This window comes from Pipra filicauda, unplaced genomic scaffold (genome assembly GCF_003945595.2).
Source record: "Pipra filicauda isolate LSUMZ 115617 unplaced genomic scaffold, ASM394559v2 scaffold93_size3172892_pilon, whole genome shotgun sequence".
Taxonomy (NCBI): domain Eukaryota; kingdom Metazoa; phylum Chordata; class Aves; order Passeriformes; family Pipridae; genus Pipra; species Pipra filicauda.
Window position 1 is genome coordinate 354,511 of NW_024105131.1, and position 25,124 is coordinate 379,634.

Genomic DNA, 25,124 nt, shown 5'->3' on the forward strand with positions numbered 1-25,124 from the left:
GCTCCCAATAGGTTTGTATATTGTAACCTAATCTGAAAAGAAAAAAGAGCTCTGGTTCAGAAGTTTCCTGTACACTTGTGGATTCCAAGATTTATTTACTGAAATGAAGAAGCTGGAGAGGAACAACCCAGGAAGCAAGTGTATTTTTAGCTCTACAAGATGTTTGCAGGTCATTTGCAGTCATTTTCAGTCATGAAAAACAGCCAATAGGACACTATACTAGTATGAAATGCTATCCAGAATGTTGAATTTTAACTCGGAGAGAAGGGATTTCATTATTGCTATTATTGTGATTATTATATTACTCTATTGCAAATACATGCAATACAGTAATATAAATACACAGCATCCATGATTATACAGTCTGTGATTCCACAGTCAGCTATTCAAAAAGAAAATTCCAGCTTGCAAACAGTTTGCAGATGTTCAAGATTTCATTAAAAATACATTGTCAGATCCAATCGGGAACAAAATGCAAGTTTGCAAAAGTCTTTCAAAGTTGTTGTGGATTCCTTTTTGCGTTTTGATTCCAGTATAGGCATATTCTAAAATGAATTCCATTTCAGAAAATTCTTGAAACATTAATATTGTTTGAAAATAAAACAGAAAAGATACTTTTATTATTTCTTTTGATAAAATGAAAATTATAAGTTTGCCAAAACTATTTTTTTTACCACTACTACTTTCAATTACCACGTAACCTGATCATGTAGATACCCCCACTATAGTCTATAACTGTCAGTGATAACTCTTTTCACTGGAAGTCAGCTTAAAGAAGTTAAAGAAGACAGAGGTTCTCCATCAACCTGCTCCTCAGGAAGTCCCCCATCATCCTCACATCACCATTGGCCAATCAGAACTCAAATCAGTCCAGCAGTTTAATTACCTAGGCAGCCTCATCTCCTCAGATGGTAAGATTGACGGAGAGATAGACAATAGGTTGCTTTTGGAAAACTCCACAAAAAAGTATGGCGTAACAAACACTTGAAGAAAAGCACCAAGATCAGTGTTTACAGAGCCACAGTGCTGTCTACTCTCTTATATGGTTCCGAATCATGGGTCATCTACCGCCACCACCTGCGTCTCCTAGAACGCTTCCATCAACGCTGCCTCCGTACAATCCTAAACATCCACTGGTCAGATTATGTGACCAATACATCTGTTCTAGAGCAGGCAGCTGTCACAAGTATCGAGGCCATGTTGCTGAGAACACAGCTGCACTGGGCAGGACATGTCTCAAGGATGAAGGACCACCGCCTCCCTAAGATCTTGCTTTATGGTGAACTTCCCACCGGCTGCCACATGAGAGAAGCCCCGAAGAGAAGATACAAAGACTCCCTGAAACAACATCTCAGCCTCGGCCATATTGATCACCACAACTGGTCTACTCTGGCCTCAAATCGGGAGGTCTGGAGACACACCATCTGTAACGCAGCTGTCTCCTTTGAGAACACACGCAGGATCACCCTTGAGGAGAAAAGGCAACGCAGAAAGAACCGTGTCTTGCAGAATATACCACCTAAGGAGTCTTTCTGCTGTGCCTTTTGCAATCGGATATGTCTGTCACGTATTGGCCTCATAAGCCACCAGCGTGCCTGTATCAAATATGGATAGAGCCTTCCCAAATCTTCGTTCGCGAAGCCTAGCCATGAATGAAAGTCTCTAACTGTCAGTGGTAACTCTTTTTTCACTACCCTGAGGTTCAGTGGCCTGCATGTCAAGGTCCAGCTCTGGTACTGCCTAGCTGTATAACTACTGAAAAAGAGCTACAAGAAAGTCTGGAGGCAGATAAAACCAAGAAAATGACAGAGCTTAAGATTATCAAAACATCATAACTAGCTCAGGAGTTCAAGAAGCAAACACCAACACAAAGGTATAAAACCACAGAGAGTGGTTAGCAGGCCCCACTGGGAATCGCCACCTCCAGTCAACACCATCGACAGTATTGTCAGAGTTGGTGGAAGATGGCAGCTAAGCAACACAGCATCTACTGAAAGGAGCCACACAGGACAATCCTCCCCAGCCAATGCCTGCCAGGTCAGCAAAGACTGTGAGCAATGGTGAGCACACTAACACTGAGCCCAGCAGCTCATTAACTCCTAGGTATCTTTTGTGTGCATTATCAAACAAATAATTGTTTCACACTAAGGTGAACGTACCCTATGTGCAGAATCGTTTTGATACCCAGCCCAAACAATCTAACAGGGGTTTTTACAGTCCTTACTTTGGCAACAACAAAATTCCATTATTGGAAAAGCCAATGACTGAGAGGGCACTAAACATGTAAATCATACTCATGATTTCACAGAACCAGGACATCTACTTCCCCTCCAACCAACTAACAACAAAGTAATTTATCTTTATATAAATAAAAGAATAAAATAAAAAAACAATGTGTTTTATTTAAAACACTGTCTGGGGTTAACCATACTGGGCAACTGTGCATTGCCAAGCACTGATTTCATTTTCATTATATGGCACTGACAGCAAAGTCATTTATCTTTTCTGCTCACAGTCTCCTTTTATCTTTTTCTTATGTTTCTGTATTTTTACTCTATCCTGCAGTGTAGCTGAATGCTGATGAGCAGAAAATGGTACAATACCACAGACAGTCTCTTTCAAATTAAAAGTTCAGGTATGGAAAGTCCAACATTTTCCATTTTGGAGTTCCCAAAGAAGCTGTATATTTGGCATTGTCCAGTTATATAAAGATCAGTTAAATACATCACTAGCTGTCCTCCTCTAGAGTAGACAGGCTTTCAAACAACGACATGATGTTTCATTCATGGTTCTAATATGCTTCCCATTGAGAAATTATCTTCCTGTCACTGCAGCCTTGGATGTTTAGATAAAAAATAGAGCAAACAATGGAAAAGCAGTTTTCCACATATCAGATCTATAATTTTTTACATTTTTTTTTGCATTCACCTTGTTTTATTTGTAGATTACTAGCATTCCATAAAAATAAGGAAAAATAGAAACATAAAGAAGAAACAAATCTTCCCAGTGTTATGGTACTTAGCCTTTAAATGTGTTAGCATCTCACCAGGGATGTGCATATAACTGACTTTTTTATCAATTCACCAGCTGAACTTGCCATTCTTAGTTTGCTAGTATTGAATCAAGGTTGCCTTAATCCTGTTTCTGACCAAAACAAAACCGAAGTACTTAATGTCATCAGGGACAATACATTCCTCTTGAAATAAAGTGGAATATTAAATTTCCAAAGATTTATTCAGAAAACAAATGTAACAGAATTACAGTCAAAACATTATAGCTTATGGTTAGAGTGATGCTTCATAAAGCAGACACTTTAGTTGCATTTCAGGTTCTACGGGTCTCTATGTTGTGCATGATTGTATACCAAAGAGTATCTGTACCTCCACTGTGAGGCAATGGTAGTCTGTTCAACAGTGTTAATAGAACCTCAAGAGGGATTCGTAATATTCCAAAACAGATAGACTGACTAAAATGCACTCAGAAGAGCTAAAGATGATGGTCAATCTCACCACAGCAATTGCTAATGTTACTAGATTTCTCTCACAGCAGTGACCTGAACCATAATTACACCCATGACTTCCAGCAATAGCCTTCATTTTCTCTGTTCACCTGTTTAGGCATATATATGGTCACACTATAAGAATCTTTTTCAGCAAAACTTTTTGGTAGAGTTCCATCAAAGTTCCCTGCCACAAAACAGAACATGCAACTGCCATTTTCTTGTTAGTCACGAACACTTCTGCCACACCAGCAGAGACAAGCAGTAAGGAATGTGTCCAGAACTGACAAGGACAAATAAGCAGAAAACTGTGCAGTCTGCACAGAGTTATTCAGAATAGTCACATGTACAAAATGCTGCTGGTGAATCTCACATCACCAAGTAGCTGGTTGGTAAAACAGCAGAAGAAATTCAACATCAGTAAGTGCAAAGAAAGGTAAACAGGAAAAAATAACCTTAACTATGCAGACACAGTAATAGTCTAAATTAGCTATAGGTCAGGGAAGAACTCTTGGAGTCACTGTGGACAGTTCTCTGAAAATGTCAACTCAGTGTTCACCAGATATTCAATAGGCAAACACAAAGTTACAACTGTTTAAGGAAAGAATAAAACCCAAAACATTATTATGCCACAGAACAAGCTCAAGCATATAAACTTTGAGCACTCTAGGCAGTTGTGGCACCACCCCTCTCTTTTGCTCAGTGTTTCAAACAAGCATTGGAGAACTTAAAAGGCACAGAGAAAGGTGATAAAAATAAGAAGAGATGGGAAGTGAATCCCATACAAGGAGAGATTAAGTACTTTTGAGTTCTGAAAAAGGACAGCTAAACCATCTATAGAATCAGGACTGGTACACAAAAGCAAATGAAGAACTACCAGTCACTGATCATTACAGAAAAAGAAGAGAGTGGCCAATGCAAATGTGGAATAAATGCATTTAAGCAAACAAGACATGTAAGTAAAATACAGATCTTGTTGCCACCAATTGTCAGAGAGCACAAAATGCAACAGCTTCCAACATGGATAATGTACATTCACAGGTCCTTTGGTAGATACTAAACTATTGATCCATGTATAACTCCAGGTCAGGGTCACTGACAAAAGGAGTCTAGGAGTAATAATAATAATAATAATGGCCAGTCTTCGCGAGCGAAGATTTGGGAAAGGTCATTAACCCTTCCAGCCTGCGCAGTGGATTTTTAGGTGAGACACAGCGTGCGCTGAACTGAGCCCACCCTTTAGTCCTGAGGTTCATCTGCCGGGGCCGAGCAAAGCTTGGACAGTGGCAGTGAGGTCCCCAGGATGTAGGTTTGTTTAGAGTGACCTTCTCTTAGGTGGATTGCCTTCCACGGCTGACGAGCTCCACCTGCCCAGGGGGCCGGGAATCGAACCCGGGTCGCAGCGGTGAGAGTCAGACACTCTAACCACTAGACCACCAGAGGCCCCTGGTTGTCATCTCTAAACTGCTCTCCATACAGGATACAGTAAAATATTTTCCTCTGTGGCTGTTCTTACATTAGGTATGTTGTCAGTAAATTAACATGATTTGAAGGCCAGCTCTGGCTCTGGGTCCCTTGAACAGTGCCTCTTCCTTGTGGATAACACATGACTTTTTCCTCCAACTATAGTGACCAACACAGTCAGACTCCGGGAAATAACTGATAATGGATTCTTAATAATCAGGAAGGTGAGGTTCATATAGAGAAACAGTAACATCATCTCACTCCTCTGAAGGATCTCATTTGTAATTCACACATACCAAGCACTGGCATTAACTTCTTCACCTGAGTAATAACGACAGCAGCTTGGATGTGAAAGAGTGACACCTCCACAAGTCATCAAGAGTGGCAAAAAACTGATACAGAATTTTATATTGTTCTTACTCTACAGTTATGATGGCATATCACTAAAAAGGACAGTCACACATTCCCTCCTCCTCTCAAATTAGATCCATGGACTATCCACACACTGGATGAGATGGTTCAGTCAAAAGGTTATTAAATTTTTTTGTTAGTTTCCATTTGGATTATTGCAGTGAACAGGCTTACTGTCCAGCCATAGATCACTAGATTTGACAGAAACAATACAGCAAAAGTGTGCAGGCAAGGGAGGGGGAAGGATGACACAAATCTGTTCAGTAGCAGCTTTCAGCTACGCTGCTTAACCCACAATGTTAAAATGCAACCTATGGTACAGTAGTCCTATTTGAACTTGGTCTGCTGAATAAAAAACATACAAGTCCTTAGACCTAAAAGACAGTGAGTCTGAAGTAACTAGATGTCACAAAGCAGACAACAAAGAAGAAAGGACATGAAAATCTGTGGTTAAAGGTTGTTAGATAGAGGGGAGCTTGTCCAAGTTCAGGTGACAGAGCTCAATAAATATGGAAAACCACTTCAACTTGTAAATGTTAATTGTAATTACTACAATGGTTCAGCTTAATGAAAACATCCCAGCATCAGTAAATCCCATCTGCAGTTGAGAGGAAGCATCTTTCAGAACAGATAGCTTCTGCAAGGGAAATCAGTTTTGTTCATTTCTGGACTTACTCATGTAGGTACTGCAAGGTATCATTGTACTGGTGAGTTCAGTTAGGGAACAGACTGTATAATTATACATATTTAAACACTTTAAATGCTGCTAAAGCAAAAATGTACATAAAAACAGTACTCAGAATATTTCTTCTTAGCCATCAACCCCTGAATAACAGAGCTGTGAAACCATGCAAGTCTACACTACCAGCTGCACTATGATTCATGGATCCTTTTTATCCTCACAGTACTTCATGATAGTATAATCATTCCTAGTCATGTGTGATTCATCAAAGTATTTTGTAGTAAAGACAAATGTTATAATATGCCCTATTGTAACCATGCAAATCACATATCTTCATTTCCATACCTAAATTATGCTTTCACTGAACTTTTTCTGCTGCTCAAGCAGCTCTCACATACCAAGCTAGTTAGGTATTTCAAAGTTGTTTCATAGCAAGGAATCCCAAGTTTTCTTCATCCCGTTTCACTTTCTCAAGCCTCTTCATGCTTTACACATCACTGTTTTGAAAAGGTTCGCACTAGGTTAACTCTAAGCTACCACCCTATCTCCTCTGTATGCCTCACATGTTTCCTGTGGCCAGAAGTTAATGTAAGTTACTTGTATGTACTGTCACTCGGCAGACAAACCTTATGACACTTCACACAGCAACTCTGAATGACAGGTCCTTTGTGGATCATCACAAGCCAAGCAATACAGAGACACAAGGAAAAGTTTCAAACTTCTTTTTTCTACATCAAGATATCATATTCCGAAGGAATTCATCTTTCTGCTCTCTTGGAGCCTATTAACTTTAACAACAGATGTAATATTTTTTAGTAGAAACCTTAATACAGTCTTAGAACTGCTCATATTAACTGTCTAAATTTCCAGTTCAAACCTAATGGTTTTGGCTCAAGAATAAACGTTAAAAAGCTCTAAAGACAGTTAAATAGAAAACAAGTACAAACCACCACTCCACATTTCACAGGTAAAACAGTAACTCACAATAAAGAAATAAAGATCAAATACAACCAGAGCACAGGATAATAACAGGCTTCCAAAGAAGGGCAGAATGTTACCACTACCTTTGGTGGTGCTTATCACAGAAAGGTGATATAGTGAAAGTACTGTGGACTGAAACAAATTATATATTCCCTGTGACCACTATGTTCTCTTACCCTAGAACTGCATATTTAACATTTAAAATATATGGATTGCTAAGGAATCAAAACCAAAGGTTAATGATGAGAAGAAAACCAAGTTTGGGATTCAATCCCTTTCCATCCTCCAAACCCAGTTAGCAGAAGTTCAGTAACACACAGAGAATTATTCCTTTAGTCTGGGGGGAAAAAAAAAACAAAAAGATGTCTTCTCTGATGCAGCAGTGGCAAAAATATATTATTTTATAAGTATTTATTTATATCTATAAATAAATATATATATTTATATAATACATATATTCCACATATTTATTTTATGAATGCATATGCATTCATACATATGACTTTAAATGAAGCAGTACATGTTATCACTCATTGGCATTCCCATTTGGGCTCCTATCTAAAAAATAGACATATATCTATCAGACAAAAAACTATCAAACTTTTACACCAGGTATAAATCATTTTCCCTTTTTTCCCCTGGTACTTCAAGGGCAACAATAAACTTACAACAACATTATCAAATTTTAAACATATAGGAACACTTTTCAGTAAAACAAAACACAGCATGATGTACTGTTGTTCAACCATGGAGTGCAATTTATTTAGCCAGGGGATTAGAAAACGTGGTATGCAAATGATTCAGTAGGTATACTTCTTTCTTCAAAATTCTTCCATAGGAATTCACTTCTCTTTTTCCTTCTCCACTTTTTATTTCTTCCACCTTTTATTCTCCTTTTATCTTTATTAACTAAGGTACCACTTGCTGTCCTGAGGATACAAACTCTTAATTGAGGTTCCAAGCTGCTGTGACTACCAAACTATCACTGCTCTCAGGAGGGAAGAAAGTGTGGATACTCCCAGAGGTAAATGCTAATAAAACACCCTTTGCTTCTTATCCCATCCCCCCCAGCAATTTCAAATAAATAAAATATTAATCTTCTCATTTTGTCCCACATTGCCCCACAGCGCCACTGCATGATGTGAAAAAAAATGCATGGTTAAATATTTTTCATGATAATCCACTGTGGGATAACTTTTTTTAATATACTTTAGGTCATTTACTCTTCAAAGAAAAACATAATCTGCTTTCAAATTATGCTGTTCCAAATACAAAGATAACAGGCTCAGTTCTCATTTCTGACTGCTCCTGCTATGTCTCAACAGCATGCAGCAGCCAGAAAGCTCCCAGGCAGGAGCAGCAAAGGATCTCCTAGGGGTACCATTCAGTGGAAGCAGGCCAACAAAGTTGGTTCTCTGCCACCTTCTCTCACCTCATTGCATGAGAGGGGTGCCAGGGGATGGGGTCACGTGCTGAGCTTGAGCAGTTGGACAGCCACAGCAACCGCTACGAGATGGAATAAACTTAAAGAATGAGAGCATTGCCTGCAAGGCGGTCAGTCACCCTGGCTATTGCCCTGTGCAAACAACACCCTCGCAGAGTAGCAGGGAAAGATGTGTGAAGCCAGGCTAGACCCTGGAAAGCACATTTATAGAATCATAGAACATGTTGAATTGAAAGGGACCCATCAGGATCAAAGAGTCCAATTCCTGGCCTTAGGCAAGACACTCCAAGAATCATAGGACGTGTCTGAGAGCGTCCAAATGCTTCTCGAACTCAGACAGACTTGGTGCTGTGACTACTTTCCTGAGAAGCCTGTCCCAGTGCTCAAGCACACTCGGGGTGAAAAACTTTCTCCTGATATGTAACCTAAACCTCCCCTGACTCAACTTCATGCCATTTCCTCAAGTCCTGTCACTGGTCACAAGAGTGAAGAGATCAGTGCCTGCCCCTCTGCTTCCCCCAGTGAGGATGCTGAAGACTGCAAAGAGGTTTCCCCTCAGTCTCCTCTTCTCCAGACTGAACAAACCAAGCGACCTCAGCTACTCTTCATAAGGCTTCCCCTCCAAACCCTTCACCATCCTCATGGCCCTCCTTTGGACATTTTCTAAGAGCTTAATGTCTGTTTTATATTGTGGCACCCAACAGCAGAGCAGAGTGGGACAATCACCTGCCTTGACCAGCTGGCGATGCTTTGCCTGATGCCCCCAGGACATGGTTGGCCCTCCTGGCTGCCAGGGCATTGCTGAATCATATTCAACTTCCTGTTGACCAGGACCTCCAGCTCCCTTTCCAAGGCACTGCTTTCCAGCCTCTCATTCCATTCTGCCACACGATTAGAAAAATCTTCAGAAGAGGTACCTGAAGTGTGAAAGAATCCCATCGGAAGAACAAAAGAGCTTTGTCAACCCTATAGACACCTTAGTAGAAAATCAAATTGACTAGGTTCTCTACTTGTAAAAACAGGGGTAAACACCATAAACCTCCAGGCAGCAAAAAGTACTGGGACAAAGGCAAAAATAAGATGGCATTTGTGCAGGTTTTCCAACACTAAAACTAAAAAGTAAAGGCAAGTCTAAAGGGTGAACATTACAGACACCTGACTGTCGGAAAAGGAGGGATTGGGCTCCCAACAGGTATGAATCTCTGAAAATAGTGGTTACTTTCCTACCACGGGCTATAAAAACAGGCTAAGTTTCTTGTTCCTGTATGAAAAATATGATTAAAACTTAGCTAAACCCTGGAGGAGACACAAGTCTATAAACAAATAAAAGTACACATCATTCTCCTCCCTCAAGAATAGTGTTATCTGTCACTCAACTGGATGTCAACTAAGTCACCTGCCTCAGTAATCCATTTTCACTGCACATAGTGCAGTTACTACAGTAGGTATACAGGATAACACTGCTTTGACTGACAGATGTTCAGGCTGGTGCAGGAAAGTGTTAACCTTTACATTGTTCTGGAGTAAGATACCTCCTACAGATTATGTGGCACTTGTTTTTGCTTTTATAGCAAGAGCATGACTCTTATGGAAATGTGTTAATAGCCAGAAAGCAGAATTCATGTTGATGACAAGGACAGAGATCATAACAAATAAGTTAATGAAGTCAAATATGACAGCAGAATATAAGAGGCATAAGGAGACATGAAACAACATAGTACAAACAGCAGAGCACAGCTCGGGTGTTCAGTCTTTACTGTGAGTTGTATTGTCACAGTACATACTACTAAGCATATGCTCATTAGCACACGAAAGGAAAAGGAAAGATAGTCTCTCCTTTACATCTCACTCCTTCCCCTACTTGTAATGTTGAAAATGGGAGGAACTGCAGACACTTCACACTACTTTACTCTGGGTAAATAGCTGGGAAGGAGTGGAAAGTACTAAGAGTCTCAGACCTTTCTTTCTTTTCATTAGCCAGCAGAGACCTCAGATGAAGCAACTACAGGCTGAACTGCTCCTGAATGTACAGAATTACGATTAGGATGCTGTTCTGACAACCATCAGGCCAAGAATCACATGTGCTGCCTCTCTCATTCTCCTCACTGTTACTGCAGGCAAGCTATAAACCTACAAAATAGCCACAAATTAAGAAACTGATTTTGCTTTTTGACAGTCTTCTTGCTACTACATACGAAGTACACCACTGCCCCCAGATACTTACAGGTGATCTTCCTAGACAAAACCAAAACAAAACAATGTTCCCAAACTCAAGTCTTTCAATTCAATAGTATTATTTGCAGACTGCAGCTGGGCACTTATGTTAATAAAACAAATATCACATTTAAATACAGCATGTACTACAAGTGCTGACGGAGAGAATTTTTTTAAAGTAGTAAGCACAATGCATGTTCAGTGTTTTCCTAGCGTATTCGACTTGCAAATTCAACCAGAAATCAATAACAATGGATTGCAAGTTTGCAATTTATGTTTTTAACAGATTCCCTGGCATATTCAGTTTAGCATGGATGCTGATCACATAGGGTTTTGTTTGTTTGTAGCACATTTTGTAGCTATAGTATTTAAAAATTAATAAACTAGAAGTCATTTTCAATATATAAACCTGAAGCAGAATGGATAAACAAATACTGATGTGGTCAATCTGAAAAGGCTACGATTTCCTTGGATTATTATCGTATTACATTACAGTTTCCCACATAACTAAAATAATTCACAATAGTAAGTACTGAACTGAGTAAAAGATACTTGTAGAACCAGCCTTTGTTTACTACAAAGAAAATTTCATACAAGTAAAAGAAAGCACAAACACACCTATCCACGTTCATATGTGTGTGTATGCTTTTCTAGCTCAACATAATCACGTTACTTCCCAACACATTCTTTGTAACATGCATTTTTTTTTTTAACTGTTTGATGAAAACTATTCTGGGGAAGGCAAGACTGGGACATTTGCAATAAAGACCAAAAATGAATGGGCATCGTCATATCACTATGACATTTGAGAACACATAAAGATTAAACATTACAAGTCTGCATAGGACTAGGCTTCAGAAATATGCCTGGTGTTTCCTGTGTTAGCTGTTACCTGTCTATCAGATACATGTGTGGCCTCCCAGTGGTAAGTGATGGGCTAACAAAAGTTACTTTGCTGGGCTTTGAAAATAGAGCACAACTCTGGAGCTGTACTAAATTCAGGTTGCGGAGGAAGAAAACTTAATTTTAATTGAGGACTAATCCTACTTTTGATAGCTAAATCATTCTGCTGTAACCAATATGCTCACCCACAAAGAATTATCTCACGTATAATTGCTTCAATACTGATTAATAAATAATAACTGATGAAGAGACTTTGCTGGCAGTCACTAACCAGCAGCTGAAGAGAGGGCCTAAGGAAGAGCCTTAGGCCTTTAATCCAGGTTGTCATTAGCTGAGAGAAATTGCCTGGTTTTGAGGTCATTCCTATTAAATAAAAATATTAATATATTTTTCAAATAATTTTCTAAAACCTACAGGCTGAACTGCACAAAACATGGTTATTATTTTAGACAGAAAAAAATGAAAATATCAGTTTCTAAGAACTAACAAATGACAAAACTCGCTGGGAAAAAAGGTATTTTGGTGTTCAACCTGGGTTTTTTTCTTTTTTTTAGACTATTTATAAAAGTCAGCTTGTTAGTCTCCTCAGACTGACCCCCACACTGCAGATGAGGGAGTGCCCAGCACAGCTGCCCAGCATCTCATGGATTGCTAGAAACACTATACTACTTCCAGTCATCCTGTCTTAAGGACATGGATAAAACCATGGTCTCCCATGGTGCTGAAACTAAACCAACATGAGCTGTTGGACATGCACCAATTCTGATCTAAGTCTGCTTATTTGACTCTGTTCACTAGCCCTTCCTGGATAAAAATTATTTTTCACTTGTGCAGAATCAAGCAACTATTACTGCATGGATCCCATTTTTGAGACCACTATACCTTTTTGTGTGATACTGAGCCAAAGTGAGTGAGCCCCCAAGCACATGTTTGAGGTAATTCAGTGCCAGGACATTTATGCAGGCTCTCTTTAAGCCAGAGAGCACTATGGAAACAGTAATTATCTTATTTTCCTTTAGCCAAATTATTAGAGCTCCTCCTGATTGGCCAGCATAAGACTTAAATGTACTGCAAAGTACTGAAGTAAGATCTTTAATCAGGAGCTTGTGATCTCTAATTACATCTTAGATAAAGTAATAACAAAATAAAAGCAGTGCAATAAAGGTTGGCCTTATTGTGGTATGATTCTTATCATAAGAACTTCCTTAGCCTCAAGGTCTTTTTCTGTATTATGGCAAATTACTCAGCAGTGATGACTCTACAGTAATGTTTAATACCGCTGAAAGCAAGACATACCAGCTTGTAGTGGTCTCTTCAAAATGGAATGCACAGGGGCTCAGTCAGACAGTGGAGGTCCCACCCTGAGCAGCTGACCCAGCTGCTGTCAGGCAGCCCTGCAGCACATGCTGCAACCATTTTGGAATAGAAGCAGGAGTAGGAAACGTGAAATCACACAAAATTCTTCTTAAGGCACTGTGTTCCATCTGCATTCCTCCTCCCACTCACCACCACCCAGCCAGATAGCCACTTTCTTTTACAGCTGCTCATTCCCATCTGCTCTGGCACTGTCTGCACTTGTCTCTTTAAACCCCTGCACCCAGAATTCCTCCTGATTCCACTCCTTTCCACGCACTTCTTTTTTAGCAGATACTCCCCCTGACAAGAGAAACACTTTAGAGCTGCCAGTTGGCATTTTATTTCCATACCTATCTCCACATCCCATCCACAGCAAAAAAGAACGGTAGAATGGGAATCACCCCAAAACATCTCTTTCCAGCACTATGTTCATCTCAATTGATACACTGTTCTTTGTCCCTGAGTGCCCACTCCTTCCACTAACTGAAAAGAGAAAGAATTAGCAGGGAAAAAAAGGAATTAAAATAACTTACGAGACAGTGAAAAGCCATGCAGGATATAGTGAGTTTCCATGTTCACCTGACAAAGGAATGAGAGACAGAGGCTTTGAAGAACAGAAGCACAGCTAAACATGAAGTACCGTAAAAATTAATCCAAACAGGGGAAAAAATAAAGCAACAGTAGTAGGAAAAGGCCTGGTGAATTGAAACCACAGATAAAGACAACAATGAAAGAAAGAGACACAGAGATGATGTAACATACAATACAATTCAGCCAGCAATGTTTTCCTTTCAAGAATTATTGAGAAAGAATATATATAAGAGGTATGATTAGGAAATGTAACGTAAGAGTAGAACCAAGCAAATATATGGAGGTAAGTGGAGTTTTCTGGATTATCATACTGTCCAAAGATGACACAGATCCCATGATTTTCACCAACTACAGCTCACACCTGCTAGAGCCATACAATGATCAGCTAAGCTTGCTTGTAAGGGCATCCTCCTCCCTGAATACCACATTACCTCAGGCACTACCCTGGTAGAACTATACTGCTCCCTAGACCACAGCAACATAGATGACTGCACCACAACCCTTTCCACATAAACAAAGCCCCTGCCCAAAGACAAAAGCAGTTGCAGTGATTTCCTGTAATCCCAGATTAATCTAAAAAACATATTATATATCTGTAATGCATACAGAAAAGGCAGTTCTGCTTTTAAATTACCTACTCAGGATGGGATTCTGATCAGATCCATATGGACTAAAGAGTTATGCTAATGATTTACATCCACTGAGTTGTGCTCCTAGAAAATAACTGTTTGTCTTAATTCTAAATTAATTTTAGTGTATGAAATGTAGAACACCTTCATGTCTCCAAGAATTATACAGGATATGGAAGAACTACTGTTTTGATTGGCTACCTAAGCTTTCCAAAAGTCAGTTTCTATTTATAACTTGACTTGTACTGAATGTCACACTTAGGTTTAAACTAATTTTGAGGTCTTTGAAAAACTGAACAGCTAACAGTTAAGCAGTTTTGAGGAACAAATCTGCTTTTAATCTCACAGTTAATTCTGTTCCTCTCAGACTTTATACACTCTTAACCACAGCATTTTATTAATACTGGTCAGTTGGAAAAGAGGTGAGATTTTAATCATTAGCAAGCTGTCAAAATTTGAAAGGACAGCCCCCTGCCCCCAAAATGTTTTGTGAATCAAAACCAGGTTTAGGGACGTGCCAAAAGAAAAGCAAAAGTATATGCAGTGTGAAGCCTTTTAGATGTCTACAATATGTCTACAAAATAAATATATATTACCTTAATTGAATTGAAGAAAGATTCACCAATGCAAGAAATTGCTTATCATGATGCTTCAATTGAAGGTTTTTTAATTTTCCTGAAAATCCATTCATTTTCAGAAGCAAACTTACTTTTATTATACATTTATATTAACTGCCATGGGAGTAACTGTATTTTAATGAAAAAGCAGCTTTGAAGGAAACCAAGAAGTTGAAAATTGCATGTGCAGGGATTCAGCTATTTTCAAATTCAGCCAGTAGTGTCCATGAACTCCTGGTACTGCAACATAAGAGACTCAAAGAGATGGATTACCTCAGCAATTCATCTGAAAGGACACAGTTCTGAACTAAAGTGCTCGTTGTGAGTTCATACCTTAAAAAATACTCTTCCAACAAAACTGAACCATGATTAAAGATGATCAGATCCCAAATGGACTGAAAAATAGCAGGATATATTTAACCAATAACCCAGCGTGAACTATTCTGGTATTCCTGGGCAGTAATGTCCCTGTCACAGAGGTATATTATGAAAAACAAGAGCTAAAACTCTAGACTAACCAAACAACCTCAAACTATCTCAATCTACGTAGGCTTTTGGTCTTCAAGTCCTTGCAAAGATTAACATACTAATTTGCATAATTGTTAACATAATTCTGTAAAGTGATACTATCAAGTTGGTGGAGTATACGTATGTCCTACATGCGCTGAATCAAGAGAGTCAAGCATAACTATCAAGCTCTAGTAGCCACAAATTCCTAACAAATAAATACTTGGATTTTCTCTTCAGATCTGTGTTAAACCTCAAGTCATGAGACCAGTTTTGCCAAACACAAGAGCGGCAGAAAGTTATCAACTGGTATCTATAAGGCACGAATGTGCCTTTGTCTTCAGGTTACCAAACATATTCAAGCAGCAAAAGTCTGCAGGATATGAGCTCTGAACAACACTACAAGAAAATTAGTTAAAGAGAAAGTAGGTTTTATGTTTCAAACTGATGATGGTCCTAAGGTCCATCCCCCACATTTCATACAGTTGCTGACACTAATGTTGAAAGCCAAAGTGCTTGCAGCTGGTTCTCCGATGTGCCCAAGACACTTCAGAGTGAGATAACAAGGCAGCATTATGTAGCAAAAACTTGCAAGCATTACTCTATATTAGAGCCGAAGGAACAAGAGACCTACCTACCAGAGCATACATCAAACAACTTCCGTATTAGAGCCCTCAGTGTTTTCTAAAGTTGAAAACTAGCAGGCATTCTTAGCTTCAGGCTAAATCCTTCACCAGGTGAAGTACATTACAATGAAAATTATCAAATCCTACCTGAATTGAAGCCTGTTCCCATACCAGTTGAAAACAAGTGAGAAACAGCCTGATACCTCTACCCTGTTCTGCCAGGCCAGTCAACACTCCTCCTTCTCAGTGAGTGTAGTGATAGGACGAGGAGTAACAGTTTCAAACTGAAAGAGGGTATGATTAGATATTACGAAGAAATTCTTTACTGTAAGGGTGGTGAGACACTTGAATGGGTTGCCCACAAAAGCTGTGAATACCCCATCTGTGGATGTGCTCAAGGACAGGTTGGATGGGGCTTTTGAGCAACCTGATCTAGTGGAAATTGTCACTGCCCATGGTAGGGGGGGCTGGAACTAGATGGTCTTTGTGGTCCCTTCCAACCCAAACCATTCTATGATTCTACGAGCATTACAAAGTCAGAGGCAACCAGTTTCTCATCCCAAGAGCAATAGAAATTGTACAAATATTTAATCTGCTGGAAGCAAGACTAAGAACCAAGCATCCACTTCTCCTTCCTTATTTCTTTACCTTGGCACTTTTGAGTTCCTTTTCTTAATTAACCCACTGTACTGACAAGAGAAACAACCCAGAAAAATAAATAAATAAATACATGTCATGGGTTGACCACAATAAATAACCCCAAAACCCCACCAAAAATCCAAACTACAAACTCTAAGCCTTTCAGCCATCGAAGGCAACATGAGGACTGCAAGCATGGTCTTGGCAGTTCCCATATCCTTGTACTCATAGGTTAAAGCACCTCAAAGAACCACTTCCTAGTCATGCTTCCTCCTTTTGTGGGGCCAGGGAGTAGTGTCATAGTCTGCCAGTCATGGTAGGAAAAGGCTGAAGAGGAGTGAAAGACCCTCAGTGTCCTATCCAGATGTTTCAGTGACAAAAACAACTTATTTGCTGACCCCTTCAGTATGGCCTAAATGAGAGATGCCAATGCAGAGGGGTTTCCTGGGTCCACCTTCCATCAGCACAACCTTAAATCCATGCTAGGGCTCTGGCATTTGCATAAAAAGAAACTGGATTAGAGATGTGTTTTGGTTGAAAACTGACCACATTTTCATGTATTTTTCAGGTCAGTTTTCAGCCAGATCATATGGCTGTACAGAGGCGAAGGCTGGTACAAGGAAGGTAAAGAATACCTTTGGTTCAGAGAAGATGGGATCAGCTCCCTCCACAGCAGCACAATGCTTAGGCTGGCTCAAAGTGTTTAAGGATTGGTTTCCCAATATGATCAGCCTGCAGGCCTTCCTCATGCCCCCACGCTACAGAACAAAGTCATACAGCATTTGCAAAAGTATAAGGTGAACATCCCTCTGCTCAGGTGCACAGATCAAACTGCTGTCTAGTCCTCTGCTTCCAGAACTAGCTCTGTTTTGTTATTCACAGTAACTAAGAAGGAAGAATTCTCTGTATGTTCACCTGAAAAATCAAGATGACAGCTCTGTGAAATATTCTATTAAGCTGACAGCATTTCTCAGGTATGTTTTGGCTTGTTATACAGTTTTGAGCTTGATATTTGTACACAAAACCAAAACTGACATAAATAAAGGTCATAGTATAACTCCTGGAACCATGCCATATCAGGAAACAATGGCTTCAGAAAATCAGTGCTTCCATCAACCTCAGGAGGCAGGTAGGTTGCAAAGTCCTGCTTCTGAGCAAGAGATCTAAGATAGAGATTACTGTATCAGCCTCCTGAGCTAGCACACAGCAAACCATAGAACATGTCAGTACTGAAAGAAGGAGACTGGAAACCCTACTACTTTCTTAACTCAGTACTACTGCTTTCTTTTAATAAATAGTCTCATGAACACTGGTATTGAAAAGGCTACAGGAAAAACAAGACAAAACTTCCCAAGAAAACCAAAGTGAAGTGAAACGGCATATTTAAAAGCTTAAAATTTCATCAGACAACCACACCTACTAAGCTAAGCAGTTACAAAAAGCCCAAGACAAACAAAAAACTTTAGACAAACCTCCAGAAAAGGTCACAAACAATACACACCATCATTAAATAGATAGCAAATTTTAGAAATGCTAATCAAGAAAATACTTTAAGTACTTGATGGTATGATCCCCATAAAAAGTGAGGGTTTTCAAAGTAGTGAAATGTGTTTGATATATTAGAAATACTTACAACTACTCCACTCTTGGTGACAGTTTCCCGGTATGTAAAATTGCACACTGCCCAAGCTAGGTAATACGTGGACATAAGAGGGGTCTGTGAAAAGTGATCTGTAACCCATCCATCTTCTTCAAAAACAGAAGTTTCAACTGGCATGTTGGACAAAGACAAGTAAGTTGCTTGATGTCTGATACTGATTTTGAAAGTGGCCTTGTAGATGGGCTCATCAAAGCAAGGAAAGGCTTTTCTGGCGTGAGTAGGAGAGAACTGCGTAACAGCAAGAAACCTAGAAAAGCAGCAAACAAAAATAAAAAGTAATTACTAACTGTGCCCAGCACTTGATTCATAAACATACCAAATAAGACATTGCTTCACTATTGTGGTTTAGAGGGGGAAAAAAGTACAACTGTATAACTGGTGAAAACAGTTCAAACAACTGTTTGAACACTGCTTTATCACTTTCTTGCTACCTCTACTGTAATGCAATTGATATAAAGTAACGGTCTACAAATTTCATACAAATTTGCAGACACCACAATGACGTTAAATAAATAACTCCTTGTCTTTTATCAAAACTTCAGATTCTAGCAGTATTTTTCATCAATATGTGGGGGAAAAAGTGAGCCACTAGTGGTTATACAATATAAAACAAGCACAGTCCTCAGTTCAAACCAGGATTTAACAGCCTTTGGGGAGTTCACTCTGCCCTGAGAGACTGACAGGGCACTTTGCCTTTCTTTGGGCATGAGAACTTACGGTCACACAGTGCACGCAGGAGGGTCGTTGTTTTCCACTGCTGATTACTTCTGTATCAGCTGCACATAGGCCTGGGACACAGTGCTATACAGCACTGCTGTGTCCGTGCATGTCCAAAAACAATTCTGTGAGCTTTGCCGAATTACAAATGTAAGTAAATGATTAAACAAGCACAGACTATTTCACTGCTCTTCTACATGTGGTTTTCTCTTCTGGAGTATTTTATAGAGAAGAAATAAATATTTTCAGTTAAAGAGTCAAATTATTAAAAGATCTCTAAAGGAGGAAAAGGTATTTATTATGCCATTGTAGAGAATGGGAAGGCTTTAGCTTGACAATAAAATCTGTAACTGTGTACTTTGGAACTAAAATGATTTTAACCCAGATATAGAAAAGGAGATTTTCTGGGTAGAAACTTATACATAAAGAGAAAACCCATGTGCAACGATCTTTTTGCAGAAACAAGAAGTTACGCTTCAAAGGTTGAATTATGGGGTTTGATAAAAGTATTTTCTAGAGGCATGCAGAATGAAAAAATTATCATAGGCCAACTATGTAACTGTAAAGGTAGCACACACATAGGCTTTTTAAGTAGTATTGATTCATGTCTTACGTTCCAAGGTTCCCTCAGTGGAAATAACCATGCAATTTTAGATACCAGGCAAACATTTATCAAAATTTTAGAGGCTGACTAATCATCTGTTATTCCTCTGAGGGAAGAGGACGGGTGGACAGTTTTGATATAATGAAAATGGTGGCACCTATTATTAATCAGTCTATAACCATTATTTTGCAATGTGATACCCCCTAACACTGAGGAAGAATATAGGTAGCCCATACAGAAAGTGAAGTATCTAATTAACTTTTTCTAAAACTTCTTGGGTTTTACACATATTTTGGAGAAAATGAAGAAATAAATTTATTGAAACATTACACTTTTTTCTTGCTATAGTGCATCTGCACCTGGTAGAACTAGGTATATGTTTTCCAGTGAATTATCATCTCTTTCAAATAAGGTTAATTTTTTAAAAATTTGAAAAATTTTTCCACCGCTGAAGCATTTACAATCAGTCTAAAATAAAAGCCTTTTTTGGCTAGTACTTATTGAAGGAATTCATCGTACCACATTTTTCTTGTCTTGTTACAAAACATGGATTACTAAAACCATAACTCCGCACAAGGCTGCTAAATCTAAGGTTAAAATTTGGTGCCAGGTATTCTAGTGTTAATCCAGAAAAATTCCATATTATCAGTGGATTTGTACTAGTGCAACAAAGCCAAATCAGCCAATTAAATGAAGCAAAGCAACTTAATTTATACACAAAGTATTTCAAGTGGACCTGATTCTGCATTCTAGGCACACTCTAAGTAGCTACAGACATCAACAGAAGCCTCAAGTGAGCATGGAAAACTGTACTGGTCTGTTATTAATAAAGCAAGAATGATGAACTTTCCTCTGAAATTAACAATTTTAATGAGCTCCAACGTACGTGTAAATGTATACTCGGGGAACACCATTTATACTGTGACACTCTCCAAATAAGGAATCTTTCCCTTGTCCCCCCTCCCCAGCCTCCCTCTTCAATACTTTTATATTTAATACTCATTAGGCCATTGAAACAATCTCTTCACCAGGTAATAAATCCTGGTAACTTGATAACCCTCGTAAACGCTTCATCATCTGTATTCTCTCAGACAGGTAGATATATATCCACATAGATGTAACTGGGCAAACACTGGGTGGTCAATATTTCATACTAAAAATACATCAACTACCAATAACGGTGATATTTATAACACGAGCATTAGTATCAAACATCAATTTGCTTGTTGTGCCATAAAGCAAAACAAACAAAAAGTTAAAACTGCTTCCCAAAAACTAAACATTTATACTTAAAAAACCCAAAGAAACTAAACCCAAAACATTGTCTCTGTTTATCTACTCCTCTCTGTGTTCAAGTAAAACAAGCAAACTTCTATACCATAATAAAACTGAAGAGCAAGCCGAGTATTTCATCCATCTCTTTACACACTACTCTGGGCACCAACATTTTTATCTCCAATTCCCAAAAATATGACCATAAAAAGTTTTACTTTAGGGAATAACAGGCTTGCAGCCTGTTTTCTCAGCATACCCACAGAAGTACTTCACAGCTGTTTTAATCCCATCTCATCTATTAAAGGAAGACATCTCCTCAACAACCTATCTATTTTGACATCTTAGTTGTTACAAGACAAAAAAATATGTCTGTTTGTTTTGTTTCTGTGATGTAAGAATTTTTTTTCCTTTTCATTTATGCCACAGTTTGATGTTCACTTAAATATGCCTGCATATTTTTACAGTACTCTACAGTACCTCTGTATTATATGTCTGTATTATGTGCCAGTAAATTCTGGCACATAACGCTAAGCAAATTTGTAGCATATCACTTGCATTTTACATCTCAAATACAGTAGAAAAAACTTAAGTCAGAAGCTGCTTTTATGCAACTGTCAACATTTCAGACTGATTTATGACTTTCACCTGTGAAGACCACAGAAACTAAGTTTAGGGAAAAATAAAACATGTACAAGAAAAGGGAAAAAAATGATGGTTTGGACCCTTTTATAGCAATGCAGCTACTGTATTTTAATCAGATACAAAGATGTCAAAAGCTAAAGCCCTGCTGGAACATCAAACTCTGCCAGAGCATGCAAGAAGCCTGTCTGTCTACCATAATAGAAATTTTCCACATTTAAGGACCACAAATGGTTATATGTATTACATTAAAAAATGGGTTATTAATAAAAATGCAAATTGTTACATTGTAAAAGCACGCTCTGATCAAAGAAGTTCCCTGCTTTAGAATGCGTATTATTCACTTTATACTACAGTGAGTCATTAAGCCTGCGCCAGTTGAAAAACACTACTTCTATTTAACACCTGAAACTATAACCACACAATGATTACAGTTTTAAAAACATTTTACAGAAAGAAATATAAATGAACTGATGTAAAGAAAACACATGCTATTGATTTCAATATAGCAATGCTACCTTACATAAGGTAAGGCATCTATCCTTAGATCTTGTATGACTGTACGTAGTGTATTAAAAACAAAGCAATTCACATCTGAAAAGTTACACACAGAATACTGGGAAACGCATTTTATATTGCCTTCCACTCTGTGTCTTAAATTACTCTGATGACTGAAAAAGTGAAAGGACCTTTTTTTGTTGGTGGTGGTTTTTAAATCTTAACTAGGGAATCTGTATTGAAGCATAGTACAGTAACTCTGGAAAAATGCCACTGCCGCACCTATTCGACATTTCAATTACTCCTATACAAAGTCTAAATACACAAGAATAATATCTGCTTAAATAACTTCTTGGATTTGTAAAGTGAATTATACCTCCTGCTGTTAACAGTATTTTGTTTTCTGATTTGCCTATTTCCATACAGGTCTGTAAGAACTCCCAACTGTCCTAGTCATTCAATCATCCCTGATAACAGGCATTTTATCCGCATCTTTTCCTACAACCATGTTTTTTCAAATTTCCATTTTATTTCACTTTGATGACAAATTGCAAAAACTTAATTTCAATTCTGCTTTTAGTTCTAACATCAGACTGTTTAAACTCTCAGTAATCATAGTAATGAAAATATGTTTTAATAAAAGGACTTTTGACTTAATTCAGTTGGTGAGGATGCTTTTCATGTTTGACTAAGTATTTTTGCCCAGTTCTTCCAACTATAAACTCTTTGTTTCACATCGCAGTATAAAACAGTAAGATTCAGGAAGAGAAAACCTGTCACTGCAGGTGTTTCATACAGATGTTTCAAGAAAGAATGGCTTAAAAATAAACTAATTCTAAAATGATAAGCCATGCCAGAACCACGAAGCCCATCCCGCCTTTCTTTTCTATTACAAAGCCTGACTGTGGTTAGAAAACTACTTTAAAAAAGAAAGCCTCTGTAACTGCCTAAACGGGGGCCTCCACAGTGACCTTGCCCACCATAACAAGGGCCTCGACAGGAACCCAAGGGGCTATAACAACATGAGTAAATACTGAATCTTGTTCTGCATGAAAACTAATCAGGTTTGCCCGGTCACAGGGTGTAAACCTGCAGCGACTCAGCTGCAGAGGTGTAAACGCATTCACGTTACGTGAAATCACATCCCACCACGTTTTTGCTTCAGATAATAGAATAAAATCAAACCAGCACAGAAGTCCCGCTGCTGGCAAAGCTCTGTCACACAAGGGCACACGGCAGCCAAACACGGAGTGTTTATTAAACAGACCCGGAGTCTCCTCTCCGGGCCTGCCCCGACAGGGACCGAGCGGATGGTCTGCTTCACTCTTGCCACCCTGGAAGTTGGCTCGTTATCCCCGTCCGTCCCCAAGCTGCGCTGGGGTATCTCCTGACCCGCAGCCTTCCCCGCCCCGGCGGGCGCGCAGGCGGAGCGCTCCGCTCACCTGCCAGCAGCCCCGGCTAACCCCGGCCGGGCCTCCCGCACGGCCCAGCCCGGTCCGCCCCGCAGATCGCGGCAGCTCCGCCCGCCCCCCTCGCTCCCACGCAGCCCCTCAGCCTCGGTGCCCTCCAGACGCTCTCCCGACACCAGCCGGTGGCGCGGAGCGGGCAAGGACTCGCAGTCCCCCAGAGCCTCCGCAGCTCCGCCCTGCCAGCGCCAGCCTTAAGGGGACGCCCAGCGAGCGGCGGCAGCGGCAGGCGAGGCCCGGCCTGTGCTCACGACCGACCGATCGGACTTGGCGGCCGCTCCTCCCCGCCGCAGCCCTTGCCCGGGCGGCCGGCACAGCCCTGCGCCCCTCGGCGGCACCGCCGGGGCCGGGCGGCGCGGAGCCCGCGGCATCACCCGCCTGGCAGCTCCGCGGCCGCCGGGTCCTAGCGCCGCCCCGCCCGAAGTTCGGCGCTGGGGCTGCCAACTTCGGACCGAGTTGGCGACGCGGCCGCTCCGCTACCTTCGCTCGCCGTGGAGAACGTAGGAGCTGCGGAAGAAGCCCAGCAGTTCGTTCTCGATGAGGGCGTTGTAGATTATCTTGAGGTTGTAACTTCTTTGCACCTCTAGGCTGCGGTTGAGGACCACGACGAACACCTGTGTCTGGGGGTAAAAGAAGGTGCGGGCCACCCGCACGCCGCCGGCCAGCTTGTCCTCGGCCACGCGGACTGCTTCGATGTGCATGCGGTGGGCATGCAGCACGATGTACCGGCTGGCGTTGCGCACCTCTAGCTGCACGTTCACCTCCCCGCTGAAGGTGAAGTTCTCCATGAAGGCGCTCAGCATCAGGTTGTAGTGCAGCGGCCGCAGGTGCCGCGGCAGCCGCGGCCGAGCCCAAGGCGGCAACTCCTGCCGCCGCTGCCACTCCTCCTCCTCCTCCTCCTCTTCCTCCGCCGCTTCCCCGCCCCGCGCCTCCTCCTCTGGCTGGCCGGGGGGCTGCCCCGCACCGGGTGGCTGCCGGGCCGCCCCCGAAAGGCTCCCGTTGCCGCTGGCCCGCGGCGGGCCGTCGGCGGCGGCGCCGCACTCCTCGAAGCGGACGCTGAGCAGCACGGCGATCATGGTCACCGCCAGCAGCGCAAGGATGGAGACGGCGAAGCCCAGGACCAGCCGCTTGTGCACGGCGATATGTCGCTCCGTGGTGCGGGGTCTTGGCCCCGCCGCCTCGGCCCAGGGTCCCGGCGTCAGTCCCCGGCTGCCGTTCCGCAGGGCGGCCTCCTCCTCGATCATCATGGGGGTGACGGGCGGGCGCTTCTCCCGCTTCTCCTCCAGGGCCATCACGGCAGCGCCGCTCCCGCCTCCCACGAGGCCGCCGCCACCCGAGGGGGCCCCGAAAGCATGGAAGGCTCCAAGGCAGGGGGGCCCTCAGCCCAGGTGGGACGCACCGCCCCTCACTTCCCAACAAGCCGCATCACCCTGGCCGCCGGGAGCCCCGCTGGGGAGCGGCTCCCGGTCGGGGGGACGGGACGAGGTCGGGTCAGGTCGGGCAGGAGGCGGCGGGCGCTCTCCGCCGTCCGGCCGCCGGGGCCGCGCCGCGCAGGCAACTTGTGCGGCTTCTGCGGGGCACTTCAGCACATGCCGCTGAGCACACCTCGGCGCCAAGGGGGAGGGCTCTGCCGCCCCGGCCCCCCCGCTAGCACCGCCGACCGCAGGGAGCTCTCTTTTCCCCGCGTCCCGAGTCGCCGGGG

At 41.3% G+C, this 25,124-nt stretch overlaps 1 protein-coding gene across 3 annotated transcripts in view; it reads right to left on the minus strand.

Annotated features, from left to right (window-relative positions):
• Positions 1-24,772, minus strand: part of TRHDE (thyrotropin releasing hormone degrading enzyme) — a 209,474-nt gene extending 184,702 nt beyond the window's left edge. For all 3 annotated transcript variants that reach the window (XM_039391317.1, XM_039391316.1, XM_039391315.1), the window contains exons 1-2: positions 23,903-24,772; positions 18,197-18,470 (exon numbers count right to left, since the gene is read on the minus strand). In XM_039391317.1, the coding sequence (XP_039247251.1) occupies positions 18,197-18,470; positions 23,903-24,714 (1,086 nt within the window). In that variant the 5' untranslated portion in view covers positions 24,715-24,772. The remainder of the gene's footprint in view (positions 1-18,196; positions 18,471-23,902) is intronic.
• Between the last annotated feature and the right edge of the window lie 352 nt (positions 24,773-25,124).